Here is a 14,154-nt window from a genome sequence, read left to right on the forward strand (position 1 = left end):
CAGCAATGCCTCATTTTACTAAAACTGTGGTATGAGGCTTGTGTGTTATTATGCACATTTTTTAAAAATAGATCTCAGTCTTCTTTCTTCTCTGTTCATTTGTGCTCAGAGAAAAGAATTTCCCCATCACATTATCCCTCCCAGGAAAGTTTTTGGCTTCATGTCCAAATGATTAATCTTTCACATTATTTTGCAGAGAGACTCATAACAGTATAACACTACCTGTGGACCCAATTACACAACTGACAGCAGTATCAATGCTACTCTGACTTATGGAAGTGTAAGTATGGCCACTGTTGTTTTACCTCACCATAAAAAGAGATCAGACTGGCAACCCAGAATAGCTCCATAAAGCTGATAATATTACAAAAGCATCACCAGCTGTTGGGACATAAAAGCCCCCCATCAGTGGGACTGGTAGAGATACAAGCTGCAACATAAAGGCACTTTCTGTCTACTGTGTTTTCTTAGATTCCTTTAAAAAGAATTTGTAAGGACTGTGTAAGATGTTTAAGACAAACTTAACAAGGAAAAGATGGCTTTAGATACAAAAGAGTAATGCAAGTAGGGCGTAGAATGACAATAATATATAGTCAAACTAATCTGCCAGCTACACCACTTGTGACTTCATTGCTATTCATGCCATGGTCTCTCCTCCCTGTCTTTCACTTTAGAGTACAACACACAGTGATCACTTGAACACACTAGAGGTGCCACACATGCCCTGATTACAAAAATGCTTACTCTTATAAGTTGACTCTTGACAGTAGTAGGGGGTCAAAATGCCAGCCTGGGTATTTTTTCTCCAATTAGACCAAGTGCATTATTTTCATATTATCATGCTGCCATGAGCACTTTAGGTTAAGGAGCAGTACTCTGCATCTTGTCTACCCTGCAAGGCAGCATTATTTACACTGATGAATGCTGATGAGTGTGCTGCAAACTCCTGAAATGTGGAGGTTACACTGAGCTGCAAAGGATGCAACATTCTCTATTTGGTAAGCAGTGAAGTTTAGTTGTGCAAGTACCCTCTGTGTGTATGTTTCCTTGAATGACTGAGGTAGCATGTATACTGAACAGCATGATTGTGAAAGCAACTGACAGCAGCAGCAGTGGATATACTAATAAAATTATAAAAACAAATCAACAACCATTCAATTAGAGATCCATGACCCTGTTTGTATTATGTAAACATAACCAGCAGAGTGGAGCAGTAATCAATCAAAACTGTTTGTCTGCTGCTAAAGACAGCACTACAGAGACTGCTGTGGCCAGAGTGTCATGGATAAACATGTGCAAACGGGTAAAAAAAAAACACACAAACATGGTTGCTTTTAGGACACTGTTCCATTTCGTTGATTGATGACTGTACGGAGTAACAATGAACAGGAGGAGATGGTAAGGAAGATGATACATTGCATGCCAGATTTGAAGGAGGATTTAGTAGTTGCATGGTTACACATTACAGGCTTAAACCTCTAAACCCTCAGGAGACTCCTGTCTGCTAAAGTTCTCCTTTACACATACAAATACCAATGCATGTTCACCATGTTCCATGTATTTTTGACACATCATGTTTTGTTGGCAACTTCAGAGCCGAACAGGTGCATTTGCAGGATGAATGAAGACATGACAGAAATTAATGACTCAAGTCAGCGTCAGACCATTATATTGAAGGCCAGTGCTACCCGCTGTGGGTGGGTGGACCTTCACATGGTCAGCAACTAAAAATAGCCAAAGAGAATTAACAGGGTGCTGCTATGGTGTGTTCCCTCCCTGTTATTGACAGACTCACACACTCATGCACACATGAACACACATAAAAATAATCAAGCTCATGGTAATACATGAACCTGTAGTAACTTTGAAATGCCAGAATTATAAATTATTCCAGGCACTCAGTATATCAAGAAAGCAAGCAGCATATAAGCAGAAAGGTCGAGAAAAAGTCCACATTGATTTCTTTTTTTAACCTTCCTCCATTTGTGCTGTTTTCATTTTCATTTTTTAATAAATCTGTGGCAGCATACTATTAACAGAAAGGCATCCACACTGATTGAATGTTTATTATTGTAATTTAAATTAATCTGACCTGTGCTCTTGCCCTCCAACAGAGGCATTCACTTCTCTATCTGTCTTCCACCGCACACTCATTAGCATTTAACATGCAAGGAGACATTTTCTTGAATTATCTGCTCAGCCTTCCCAAAAGAAAATCTGTTAAGGTCTAACTTTTCCATCTACCCATCCATAGCACCTTACACCTTCAGAGTCCAACAGAGCAGAATATTTTTACAGGACAGCTCAGATTTGTGTGTGTGGTGCCTCTTGGTGTGTCTCTCTTCTGTGCATGTGACAAACGGATGATGATCATGTCTCTCTTCAGTGCTGACAGCGTCATAGGCAGAAGTTGCGGGGGGCAAATGTATCCGCGGTGCTGTTCGGATGACGGAATGGAGACATTTTATGACAAATTGAAAAGGGAAAATACAGCCACCAGTGACAGCTCAGGGGTGCAGCAGCCACTGGTGCAGTCAGACAACTCTTTTTAGGCTGTGACTGATGATAATACACTTACGGTGCTGGTCAGTGATATTGGCACTACTGAATTTTAAGCAAAGAAATTCGAATATCTCCAAAGATAAAAGCAAATACACCAAACAACAACAGAAAGGATTTGATCTTAAAATAAGAAAATACAAACAAAACAAATCTAATACTTAATACTACACTACACTTTTAATCAGTCCTACATATCCCCAAATGGAATAAAAGATCACACTTGAGTTTACTTTTCATTTAACCTGGATGAGCAAATTAATGCTTTATACTGCAAAAGAAGAGGCTGTTTTTTTCTATTCCACACATCATTCTCTTTGAAGATGTTGAAATGCCTGTTTCAACAGCTGTTAGTGTTATGAAGAAGTTTCATTAACTTTTCAAGATGCTCCCAGGACATGTAGCTGAAAAGAAACTCAATGAGAGAAGTTTCCACATCTACTGAGCAGAAAACTGACCTAGAGCAATCTCAAGATGGTGTGGGTTTTAGCTGATACTTTATACCGCACAATGAACAAAGTAGGGCTCCAAGTCTGAAGGGCAATATAAAACCAAAACATGAATAAATGAAATAGAAAAACTGATGTTTGCAAAAACATTACTAAAAAAAACCCTTATGGGGCGAGCACCCAGCCTATAGTGAAACATGGTGGAGGTTCTATCATGGTTTGGGGACTGCTTTGTTGTCTCTGCTACTAAAGGCACTGTATGTATTAAATAAATAATGAATTCAAAAGATTATCAAGGCAGTTCAGAACAAACAAGCAATTGACAATAAAGCTGACTTTGATATTTATAGGCTATTATATCACTGCTAGATGGTGAAATACTTTCTGATAAATACAGACACCAAAGGTTAAATGACCAAATAGCTGATTCAAGAAGTTAGTCACACAAAGCAACCATATTATGTGGATATTAAGCTCTGTTTAGTTCGTGGCCCACAGCAATACTTCAGCATGATACTACTGTTTGGGTTGCTGTGGCAACAACCCACACATGCCCACAGGAATGAACAAAACCTGAACAGCCTCATCTCTACAAACACTATCTATGAGAAGAAAAAAACAAAACAAAACGTGTAGTCTTGAAACTTACTTGCTGGTAAGATAGTAATTATAAATAACAAGCTGGTAACTGGATATATTCCACCCACAGGATGCAGGCTGCCTTTAACTCTGGAGTACCAATGCATGTAGTTGGTGTTAGCATTGAGCTAGACACATCAACTGCAAGTACACGCCATGCTGCAGAGGCTGATGGGCCTAAGCTTGCGCTGTTGATAATCTTGAACTGAAACACCACTTTAATCTCACATACCCTGACTCATGTGATAGCTGACTGTCTAACAGTTTGATCATCATAATTAATTAAAGTGGACACAGTCAATTACCCCTAATCATTTATCTGTACCCTAATTAACAACTGTGTCATCTAATGCTGTATTAATGTTTTACATCCATCAGGGATCATGGACATGCATGTATAGACATCAGGCATTAGTGGTGCCATGTTAATTGATGTTAAAGATCAAAGGGGAAAACTCATGCTCAAATATTGCCTTCATCTAATCAGTAAACATGATGTTTATCAGGAAAAGCAAACTTGGATGCCAACTTTCACACAGCTCCTCTTGCAATAACAATAGCAAAGACAGCTTATGTCCTGGAGAGCTGAAAGTGGTTTTTGATTACTCATGAGTTCGACGGCAGACCACGCAAAAGTTGTGAACCGGCACGTTTACAGATGTGGAGAATATCAGACACTGACCTTCGAAAACAACACTGCCTGCAGGGGTAAGACGTTGGCTACATGCACACAAAGGCTTTGTTCAGTCAATGCAGCAGTATTGACCACTTGTCACTGGAAGGAAAGAACATGGAAAGGAAATCAATTACTCATATGCAATGTGTATAATCAAATTTCTACAAAAATGCTGAGCTAAGAGGAAATTCACTTGACATATATGTAAGCTCACCGAAAAATATTACTGGAGTGAGGACTATTCATGTAGACTATAAGAGAGGGATAAATAGAGAGAAGAGAGGTAAGTAACAACCCTGAGGGATAATAAGAAATACATAATTTAATATCTATGTTTATTCATCTCAAACTAGGGAGTGGGCAGATCATTATATATTGATGGTTCTTAGTTTGAAATATGAAGTGCATCTGTTTGGTGCATCACTGGTTTACTATCTGAAGTGGTTAAGAGAAAAGGTCCTTGTCCTCTATGGATCAGGTTGTTTATGGGTCAAATGAAGATTCTCAAATAGCCGGTTATTGTTACCTTTGAGGTTTTAGGAGCTTTGCTTATGTAATGAATTGCAGCCAAGCTCCAGTGTTCGTTTGTGTCACTTTCATGTCCGCTGACTCCTCTACCAGTTCAAAGAAGATTGCCTTCCTTGAGGAGTCTGGTTTGTTGAAAGTCCCATTTTTGTAAAAGGGAGTTCGTCCTACTGTTGCCCTAAGCCCCATTCTTGATCAGAACAGGGACTGAATTGAAATGCCGATCCCTAGCCAAGCAACTTTTTCTAAATTGCCATTAGATTAATTGAAAATAAATTAATAATACATTAATGAATAAATTTAATTTAATTGGACTATTCTAAATTTGATTGAACCAGGCTGGGATCAACTGGATTGAACTGGATCAAACTCTATTGACTCTATTGGACTTGTATTGAACTTGTTCTCTCTCTCTGAAACTGATAACTGTGAGACTTGGAGTGGGGTGAGTAAAAACAAGTTGTTGTGCATTCTGAGAAGACACTGAAAAAAATCATTGGTCTTTTGTCAGTTTTACTGAAGATTCTTCACAGCACCGACAAAGTGTGGACACGGGCCTTATTCTGCATTTAGAAGCAAAGGCAACACATTGCTTCATGCTCATTTCACTAAAAACTTGCCTGAGGCAAAGTATGCACCCATCTGTATGTGCTTTCCAGGATGAGCTAAATGCTTTTTAGTATTTCTTTTTTTGAGTGCATGAACATGTGTTGGTAATCTCAGCTGTTTATTAGCTACTTTAGATTTTCTCATACTAATTAGAATTATTTAAAAGGGGGTGAAAAGTCAAGTGGAACCACAAAGATTTCTTTTGGTCGGGCTCAGTGTATTTTCCTCTCCTGGGGAAGAAAACCCATCTGTGATTTGATCTTCACCTCTTTGCTGTGGTGCAGCCCGTGTGCGCCCCTGTGCTCCTCCTTCCTGTAGTAGTAGCCTACAGCAGGACACTCCGCAGTTCGCATAATATCCCATCCCGCTGCCTTTTACGCGCTCGATGTCCGCATCCACAGTGATTAAGTGAGCTTTCTTTTTTCTTTTTTTTTAAGGGGATTTTGGTGGACGGCGCAGGACTCTTGTTCCCGATGTTCCGATGGGGAAACAACACCGCTTGTGTCCATGCGACCATTTGTAGAGAAATACATTAACGTGTTTTACTTCTCTCCTCTTCCCGACTCGGTTTCAACACCATGTGGGACGCGCGTTTAGTGCGCCGCGTCCGCGGAGTGCTCCCTTCAATCGTGGCCGCTTGACTAAAGGGGGGGATCCCGGCTCCCTTTTTATCCTCTACTCCCTGTGGAACAAGAGCAGTTTGCATGCAAAAGGTGGTTTATCACGGCAAGGTGAGCTTCGTTGTCTTTATGCCAGGTTTGTGAGTCTGATATTACTTTAAACAGTAGTCGAAAGCGAATTTGTGCGCTGTCAGGACTGATAGTAAAGATAGGGGGTTGATTGTAAAGGCATCAAAATCGTAGTCTGCTGAGCAAACGCAGTGTAACAGGTATGCTGCAGTGTTTTTCTTTGCTTTCAGATTTAATTAACAGTGATTTTTTTTATATGCGTTTGCAATCGATTGGCGTTTTATAGACATCTACCCACATTATTCCACCCATTCCATTATCCCCCCTTCTTGTGTGGCAAATTCGTCATCCACATCAGACAGAACAAATGTTAATAAAATATATTCACAAGCGACATCACGTGTGAAATATTCCAGATAATAACCAAAAACACACATATCCACCACTTTTTACAATGTTGGCTTTCGCAAAAAGCTCACAATTCTCGTTTAAACCATATAAATAGAACAAATGAAAAATATTCAGCAGCTACGTTCATGTTCAGTGAGTTTCTCGTGATTGTGGCATATATGACAGTAATAAGTCACATAAGACCCCAGAAATTGCTGCCACACATGAATCTTCCATCCAGATAGTCCTGACGCATATCTGAATTTCAAAGCTGCATTTAAAGCATGGTCTGCACACAAAGTAGGGCTTTCAGCAAGAGTTTTTTTTGCCTCACTATAAAGTAACAGCAAAGCAGCCATGTTGACTGTTAAAATAAGATCATTGATCCTACCTAATACCGCCTAAGAAATGTGATGAAAGGGATCAATAAAGCTGCACAGACGCTACTATTTTTGACTGATATGTGGTAACAGGTGGCTGATCTCTGCCTCTTGAGAAAAGGAGATTCAGAGAGATGCTCTAAATCTCCTTTTTATGCTGAAAAGTATTTTATTCATATCTCTTGATAAAAACCAAAACTTATAAACTGTTTCTTTTCTTTTCTCAGCCATGGAGGGACTTGCCTAAAGAAGATCCAACATAACTGAAAAGTTTTAGGATTTTTTTTTTTTTTTTTACTTTGATTTCTGCGTGTGTGTTTGGAACATTTTCCCTGAAGTCTCCTTTTCCATCATCATGGCTGAAAAGCTTGGACCAGCTGGGTCCAAGACCACCAATGTCCGAACTGCACCCTCACTGCCCCCTGAACCCATTGATATCATTCGCACCAAAGGCCGATCCCGCAGAGTCCGGCTTAATGTCGGGGGTCTCAACCATGAGGTCCTGTGGCGGACTCTGGACCGGCTACCCAGGACCCGGCTTGGCAAGCTCAGAGACTGCAACACTCATGAGTCCCTGATGGAGATCTGTGATGACTACAGCCTGAACGAGAATGAATACTTCTTTGACCGGCACCCGGGGGCATTCACCTCCATTCTGAACTTTTACCGCACAGGCAAGCTGCACATGATGGAGGAGATGTGCGCCCTTTCGTTTGGCCAGGAGTTAGACTACTGGGGGATTGACGAGATCTACCTGGAGTCATGCTGCCAGGCCCGTTATCATCAGAAAAAAGAGCAGATGAATGAGGAGCTGAGGAGGGAGGCAGAGACACTGAGGGAGAGGGAGGGTGAGGGAGAGTTTGATAACACCTGCTGCCCGGAGAAGAGGAGGAAACTGTGGGATCTCCTGGAGAAACCCAGCTCCTCGGTGGCTGCCAAGGTAGGGATCTGAAACTGGAAGTGTGATCGCACCATCTCAGTCTCACATTTTTTGCTCACAAACAAAGCTGAGCACTTGGTTCAGATCATAACACGTTGGAGGCATGCTTTTTAAAGAGCTACTCCCACGTGTACTGTAAAACATTAGTTTGAATCTTGTATAGTGAGTAACAGTAGTCATTGAGGGTTAAAAATGATTTCCAAGGGTGCAAAGGAAGAAAACTGATTAAACAAAAATGGAAGAATAAAATTGTGAAGTGTCAGCTTCAGCTGTTGATGTCTTTTGCCAGGATAAAGGTTGTCAGTGTAGACCGGATGTGTCAATGACTTTGACACCACAGGTTTCATGAAACAACGTGCAGCTCTGTTTTGTATTTATGTGTCAGTCTCACTAATTGGATGTACTTCTGTCTGACTGTGAGTCATGGAAACTACAGGATGATGTCAAAAGTTTGTCACAGTGAATGCAGCCTCTTACTAGATTTACTTAATTTGATTTCATTGAAGGAAGAGGTCCTTTATGCCCCCTTCTTCCCACATACTCCAGTATTTATAAACTGCTTTATCAGTCTCAAAAAATTTTTTTCACATCCATTTATAGTTGGCAAATCCTCCTCCTCATCCCATCCCCACGCTGACTCAGTCCTAAATTAGGCAGGGTGGTCTTGATGAAACACATTTATTGGTATTTTATGTGCTTCACTGTATTCTTTTCTCCTCGTTGGGCGATGCCGAGAAGGGATTTCATTCCATGGCGGCAGATCATAACACAGGGATTGTGAATGTGTGTGTAAGTGTGTGAGACTAAAGTAACATCATCCCTATTGTGAGAGCAATACAGTCCTGTAGGTGTGTAGTTGTTTTGAACAAAAGGAGTATTGCTTGTCTGTAGTTTGGAGATTATGCTAGATTTGTTTTCAGACCCTTTGTGCTAAAAGGATGGTATGATTTTAATATTTTAAATGATAGAAAAATACTGTAATGACTCTAAATGCATTGGGTTCAAGTCCTTTCATAGGCTATTATACATGCTTTGTCCTTCCTCCCTGTTTTCTTTCCGCATGGCTTGTTTTCCTTGAATCAAGCGATTGTGACTGACAAGGATCCAACCCTAGCTTGATAACCGCATTCATCCTTTATAGGTAAACTGTATATCATACAAATTAATTAAAGGGAAAACTGCCAATATCTAATTTGAGGCACACTCAGGTGACAGCAGTGGAGTAATTTGATAGGCTGTGTGATATGTAAAGTGATTTACTCTCAATACAGTTCTTTTAGACTCCAGACACATCTCTGTATTGCTGACCTGTACACTATCATGTGGGGGAAGCCTGTGAATTGTTAAAGGGAAATTCCATCCTAATTCAAATTGCATTAACATTCTGCTGACTGCCCTATGAGGAAAACTTGACCGTGACTCCAATCGCTGAAAGTACTGTTAGTTTAGAAGTGGAGTGCTTGACTGTCTTACGGCAGTTCCCTGAGGTCAGGAAAGCCTTTTACAGGGGATTCGTCGTGCAGCAAGATCCTTTGAAAACCCTCCACTAAGGGAATGCCATTATTAGCATGGTGCACAGCCATGTGCTTTTATTCAAAGAAACCTAAGCCCTTTGTCAAATGCAATCAGTCTTGTGGCATTTCCCCCCTTCCATTTCTCCACTCATGTTTTTTTTTTTTTTTTTTTAGTGTTACACTGTCTTCATGAGATTTATGCCACTTATGGCCCTTTAAATTAAGGTTAAGCAAGAGAGCACTGACCTTTCAAGCAGGGTCAATCAAGCTGCCATTTCATTTATCAGCAGCACTAAGCCCTGGGAGTTCAGAGTGAAAAGGTGGAAATCAAGCAGACATTGTTGCCAAAGCTAGAAAACTGGGAAAAGGTGCCCAGAGAAGCCACAAGTAAAGCACAAGAGATGTCAGCAAAGAGTTTGCGCAGGAAAGCCCTGAATGATGTAAGCAACACAGTCTTGTAAGTTATGCTCAGTTTGCTGAGCTGGATGTTTGCAAACCTTTCCCAATGAATTATGAATGAAATGGTCAAACACAAAGATGCAGCGGCTTCTTTGCAGGTGGAGCGAGAAGATGCTCCATGTCTGCTGCTGTCAGATGCATGGTTTGTCACAAGAGTTGCGGGGGGGGGAAAGTGAGAGGTCTGTGCACCGATGCAGAACTTTCAAAGCCATTAAATGCCTTCTCTATGTTTGCTAACTTTCCTGAGGTACTTTCTTGTAATTCTGTTGGTCCTATGTTCACTAAATATGTACAAATCAACTACACAGCAGCATTTGTCTGCAAATGACAACAAGTCACTTGCAGATAAACCTAAGTGGTTGCACAGCAGCAACAGTTTGGTTTTCTTTCTTGCTTCATGTTGTTGCCAAGCAGCGTGGTGTGCTGATGATGTGCTGCATTCCTCTTTTTTCCATTTTAAGCCATTGCAAAGTATACAAACATACTGAGCACTACAGCTGCGATGTCAGGGAAGTCTGTTTGGGTTTAGCTCTTTGGTCTCAGAGTGGCAGTGGGGATGTGTATCCTCCAGGAGTTTTATCACACATTTCTTTTGAAATTTAAGTATTGAAAGTGCAGAATCCAATTATTAAAATATATATATATATATATATATTTTTTTTTTATAAAACATTCATTTAGAGGCTTCTTTTCTCATCTTAGTTAATAGGTTTTAGTTTAAGTTGTGTCTTTCAGTGAGTTTTTCAAGATTAGAGGGGAAATCATTTTTGTAAAAAGATGTTAGATGATAATGTGGACTCCAACGTTTATAAATCCACTACAAAGTGTCTTCCTTGATATTTAGCCTGAAGGACTTATGCTGCCATGACCCCCTTTGTGTTTACTATGAATCACGGGTGTAGTTGTATGGCGAGTACACTTAACAGAAAATCATAAAGGGAAGCCATATCCAAATTGCTGCATTTTCTTTTAGAGAAATCTGAATTGTAATGACTTTTGCTTCAGTATTTCCTGTGAAAATATATTACACGCATCATCATACAAAGACGTGTTACTTGGAAACGCACCTTGTAACCTGTTTGTGCGTTTTCATTTAAAATGTATTTTGCCTTTGTGGTGGGAAATGCTGTTAGATGGATTAAATCTATTTCTTTTAGGGTTCAGATGTTTAATACACAGCCAGTGAAAAAGAGCTTTGACATTAATAAATAAGCCAGATTGTGTTAATGGGATAATAAACTAATTCTATTACTTGTGACTTAGTGCTTCACTTTAATGTGCAGGAGCAGCATCTTCTTTGTTTTTATTAGTTTCATTCAAAACTTTTAAATATACCTTTAAGTATATCAGTAATACAACATAAACCCACACGTCACCAGTGATTTTCTGCCTTTTATGTTTTCTCTTTTATAATGGACAGCTCCAAAAAAAAAAAAAAAAAAGATAACGGCAGAAGATTCGGAGCATTTTAAAGAGATCAATGTTTCTTTCTGCTTCCCTACCCTCCCTGCACAGCCAGCCAGCCAGCCAGCCAGCCAGCCAGCCAGCCAAGCCTTGTGCTTGCTCTTAATGTGGATGTGCACCATTACTCTCCCCTTTATCTAATAAGCTAGTCTAGCTAGTGGAAATAAGCTATGGGCCTGCATGGGCGCAGCCTTGTGCTGTTTGGTCCTCCCACGCTTGGAAGCAGCCAAACTCACTCCACCACAGACACTGTCAATGATGATGACAAGACACGATGAAGGTACTGTAACACTCATCTCAGATGCCACTCTTGCTCAGCGTCAGTGTTGCCATAACCATCTGATTTAATGTGGTGCAGCAGCACACAATTCATACTGCTGATTGTGTCTCATTTGGTTTATGTACAGAATCATGCATACACTGGATATGTAAGACAGCAGAAGTGACAATAATATTAATGCCTAGCTTTAAATGTGGCAGGAGCTAATTCGATTAGCACTGTGTTTTGTTGTTGCTCCATAGCACTTGCTGCTGGCTGTTGTTTCAGATCACTGCAGACAGCCTCTTACACTCCATCCGTCTGTTTTTTTCCAGGCTTTAATGCACTGAAACAGGCGTTTGGCCTTGTGTGTTCACTGATGTACTTTCTGACAGCAGCCAAGTCAAAGAGGAAAAGTGGAAGGTGGAGTGAGGCGGGGGAAAATGAGTGTGAGGCATTTAGTCAGGATTCAGTCACACAATATGTTCGGTGTATGCCTCAGAGTCAGATTTGAGCAGCAGGTGTACTACCTGCTACTCTGTCTTTCACTGACACCTTGTCATCTATGTATGAACTGTGGTCAGTCTTTACAGTTTAAATCAATATGGGCCCACATTATCTAGACGAAAATGCTCCAAGGTTGTTGGGCAAATGGATTTTAGTTCTTTTTTTTCACTTAGACTGAATCGTCTTTACAGAAAATCTGATTGTGACCCCAGGTCTGGCCTTTAGCAAGTTATCAGGATATATCACAGAAGCAGAGTTTAAGAGGGGCACACCTCCTCTCCTCCGGTAGTCTCTGAGTTACATAACCCTTCCAACAGGCCTCTAATCAGTACGGCCTAGCATTTAGGTACTTGCACTTAAATCCTCTTTACTTGCATTCATAATCAGATAAGTAGGAACCTCCTAGATTATAGGTGGCATTAGTTCTTATGGCCTCTGCATGGTAATTGAAGCAGCAGCATTCATCATCTGTTTGTTCCAGGACACACGTAAACCCAGTTTCTCATCTCCCCTGGTCTCTTTTTTCTCTCTATAGGTCACCTGCGTCATGAGGAATGTAGAAAATTGGTGTTGAAAGTAAAAAAAAACTTTCTAATGGTGGTGTATAATTTAGTGTGACTTTCCTACATGAGTAACTTAGTGTGTATGCCAGGATAATGATGTCATCAGGTTTTATGTGAATGTGAACTATAATTAATGAAATAAATGAACAATAGAGGAAATTATGTCATGTAACTAAAGATTTAACTATTTTTGCATTACATTTATTATGCATTTATTTATGCGTTTCAGTTCAGCTGGTAGACACTGCTTGCAGGAAATTAGATAAACACCATTTATTTCAGGAAAAAAAGGAAAACTGAATTATTCTACTGCTGTTAAGAGGCTGATTGGATTTACCAGGTTTTCTAGGGTCATAAGTTAAATGGGGAGAGTTATCAGGATTTGTTATTAATCTAGAATTTCACTGTGACTTTAAAGCAAGGCATATGAGGTTGCTGAATAGAAAACTAAATCATCCCTAACTGATCCTTATATATATTTTTCGGTTTATCATCAAAAATAACTGAACTGCTGCCTTCTCTTGCACACAATTAAAGAGCAGTTTAGAGGTGCTTCTGTCCCAAAGGAGCCCACTGGCCTGTCTTAGTTCTTATTGCACTTGATCGTGCATGTAGTGAGTTTATGAAAGGAGACATTATTAAGTGAAATTCATGAGGCACAACTATTCTTAAATATGTTATCCTCACAATTAAAGCACCGAAAAGGGGACATATGCAGAGGGAAGTGTAAACTAAACAACACGGCCAATACAAGCCAACGCTAATGAGCGGACAGATGGTGTGAGAAGTACGACGGCTGAAGTCTCAAAGGTAACTGTACAGTTATCTCCAAAAAATACCTCCAGAGCACTTTCTAACAAAGCAAGCCTTTTACAGCTACAATTAGATCCAAGGAACTATTTCATAAAGGATTTATTTGCATTATTTTTATTATGACAGTTAAAAGTTGGAGTCACCACATAGCTTGTTTTGCTTTCTAAAAAAAAAAACTCATTTTTTATGTGATTAAACAGAAAATTAGTTATTTCTAACATGTTAGAGTATAGTTATTAATAGATAATACACTTTATAGAGTATAATTTGTATAGGCTGTCTTACAGATATTTTATTAATTTATATTTTATCTATTGACACCATACCTGTGACAAATTTAGATATATCTTTTTTTAACTCATTAGAGTTAAAGTTCAGCATCAGCACTTATTTGGGGATGATGTATTTCCAAATAAATCTTCATAATGGATGCAAGTCCAGTATTTACTCCCATTTTTTTCAACTTTAGTTGTGAGGTGAGTACAGTCCTAAATGATGAATAACATGAGACAAACAGGTGAAGAAACCAAAAGATGACAAAAGAAGATCATAAAATATTTGGTGAGAAAAAAAGTTACTGCACAGACTTGCAGACTTGAGATATGGCTAAAAAAAAACACATTAAAAACACTCACTTTAAAGAAAAGATGGCGGCTGTTGCAGCTACCACAATATTCATTTCATTACACAAACCAATATAACATACCTTGCTCTAAATG

General features: G+C 39.6%; 1 protein-coding gene across 1 annotated transcript in view; it reads left to right on the top strand.

Moving 5' to 3' along the window:
- Positions 1-5,819: 5,819 nt before the first annotated feature.
- kcnb2b (potassium voltage-gated channel subfamily B member 2b) overlaps positions 5,820-14,154 on the top strand; it is an 82,636-nt gene continuing 74,301 nt past the window's right edge. Inside the window, exons 1-2 of the mRNA XM_041968990.1 lie at positions 5,820-6,188; positions 7,144-7,856. Of these exons, the coding sequence (XP_041824924.1) occupies positions 7,272-7,856 (585 nt within the window). The 5' untranslated portion in view covers positions 5,820-6,188; positions 7,144-7,271. The remainder of the gene's footprint in view (positions 6,189-7,143; positions 7,857-14,154) is intronic.

The sequence above is a fragment of the Melanotaenia boesemani genome, chromosome 18 (genome assembly GCF_017639745.1).
Source record: "Melanotaenia boesemani isolate fMelBoe1 chromosome 18, fMelBoe1.pri, whole genome shotgun sequence".
Classification (NCBI taxonomy): Eukaryota; Metazoa; Chordata; class Actinopteri; order Atheriniformes; family Melanotaeniidae; genus Melanotaenia; species Melanotaenia boesemani.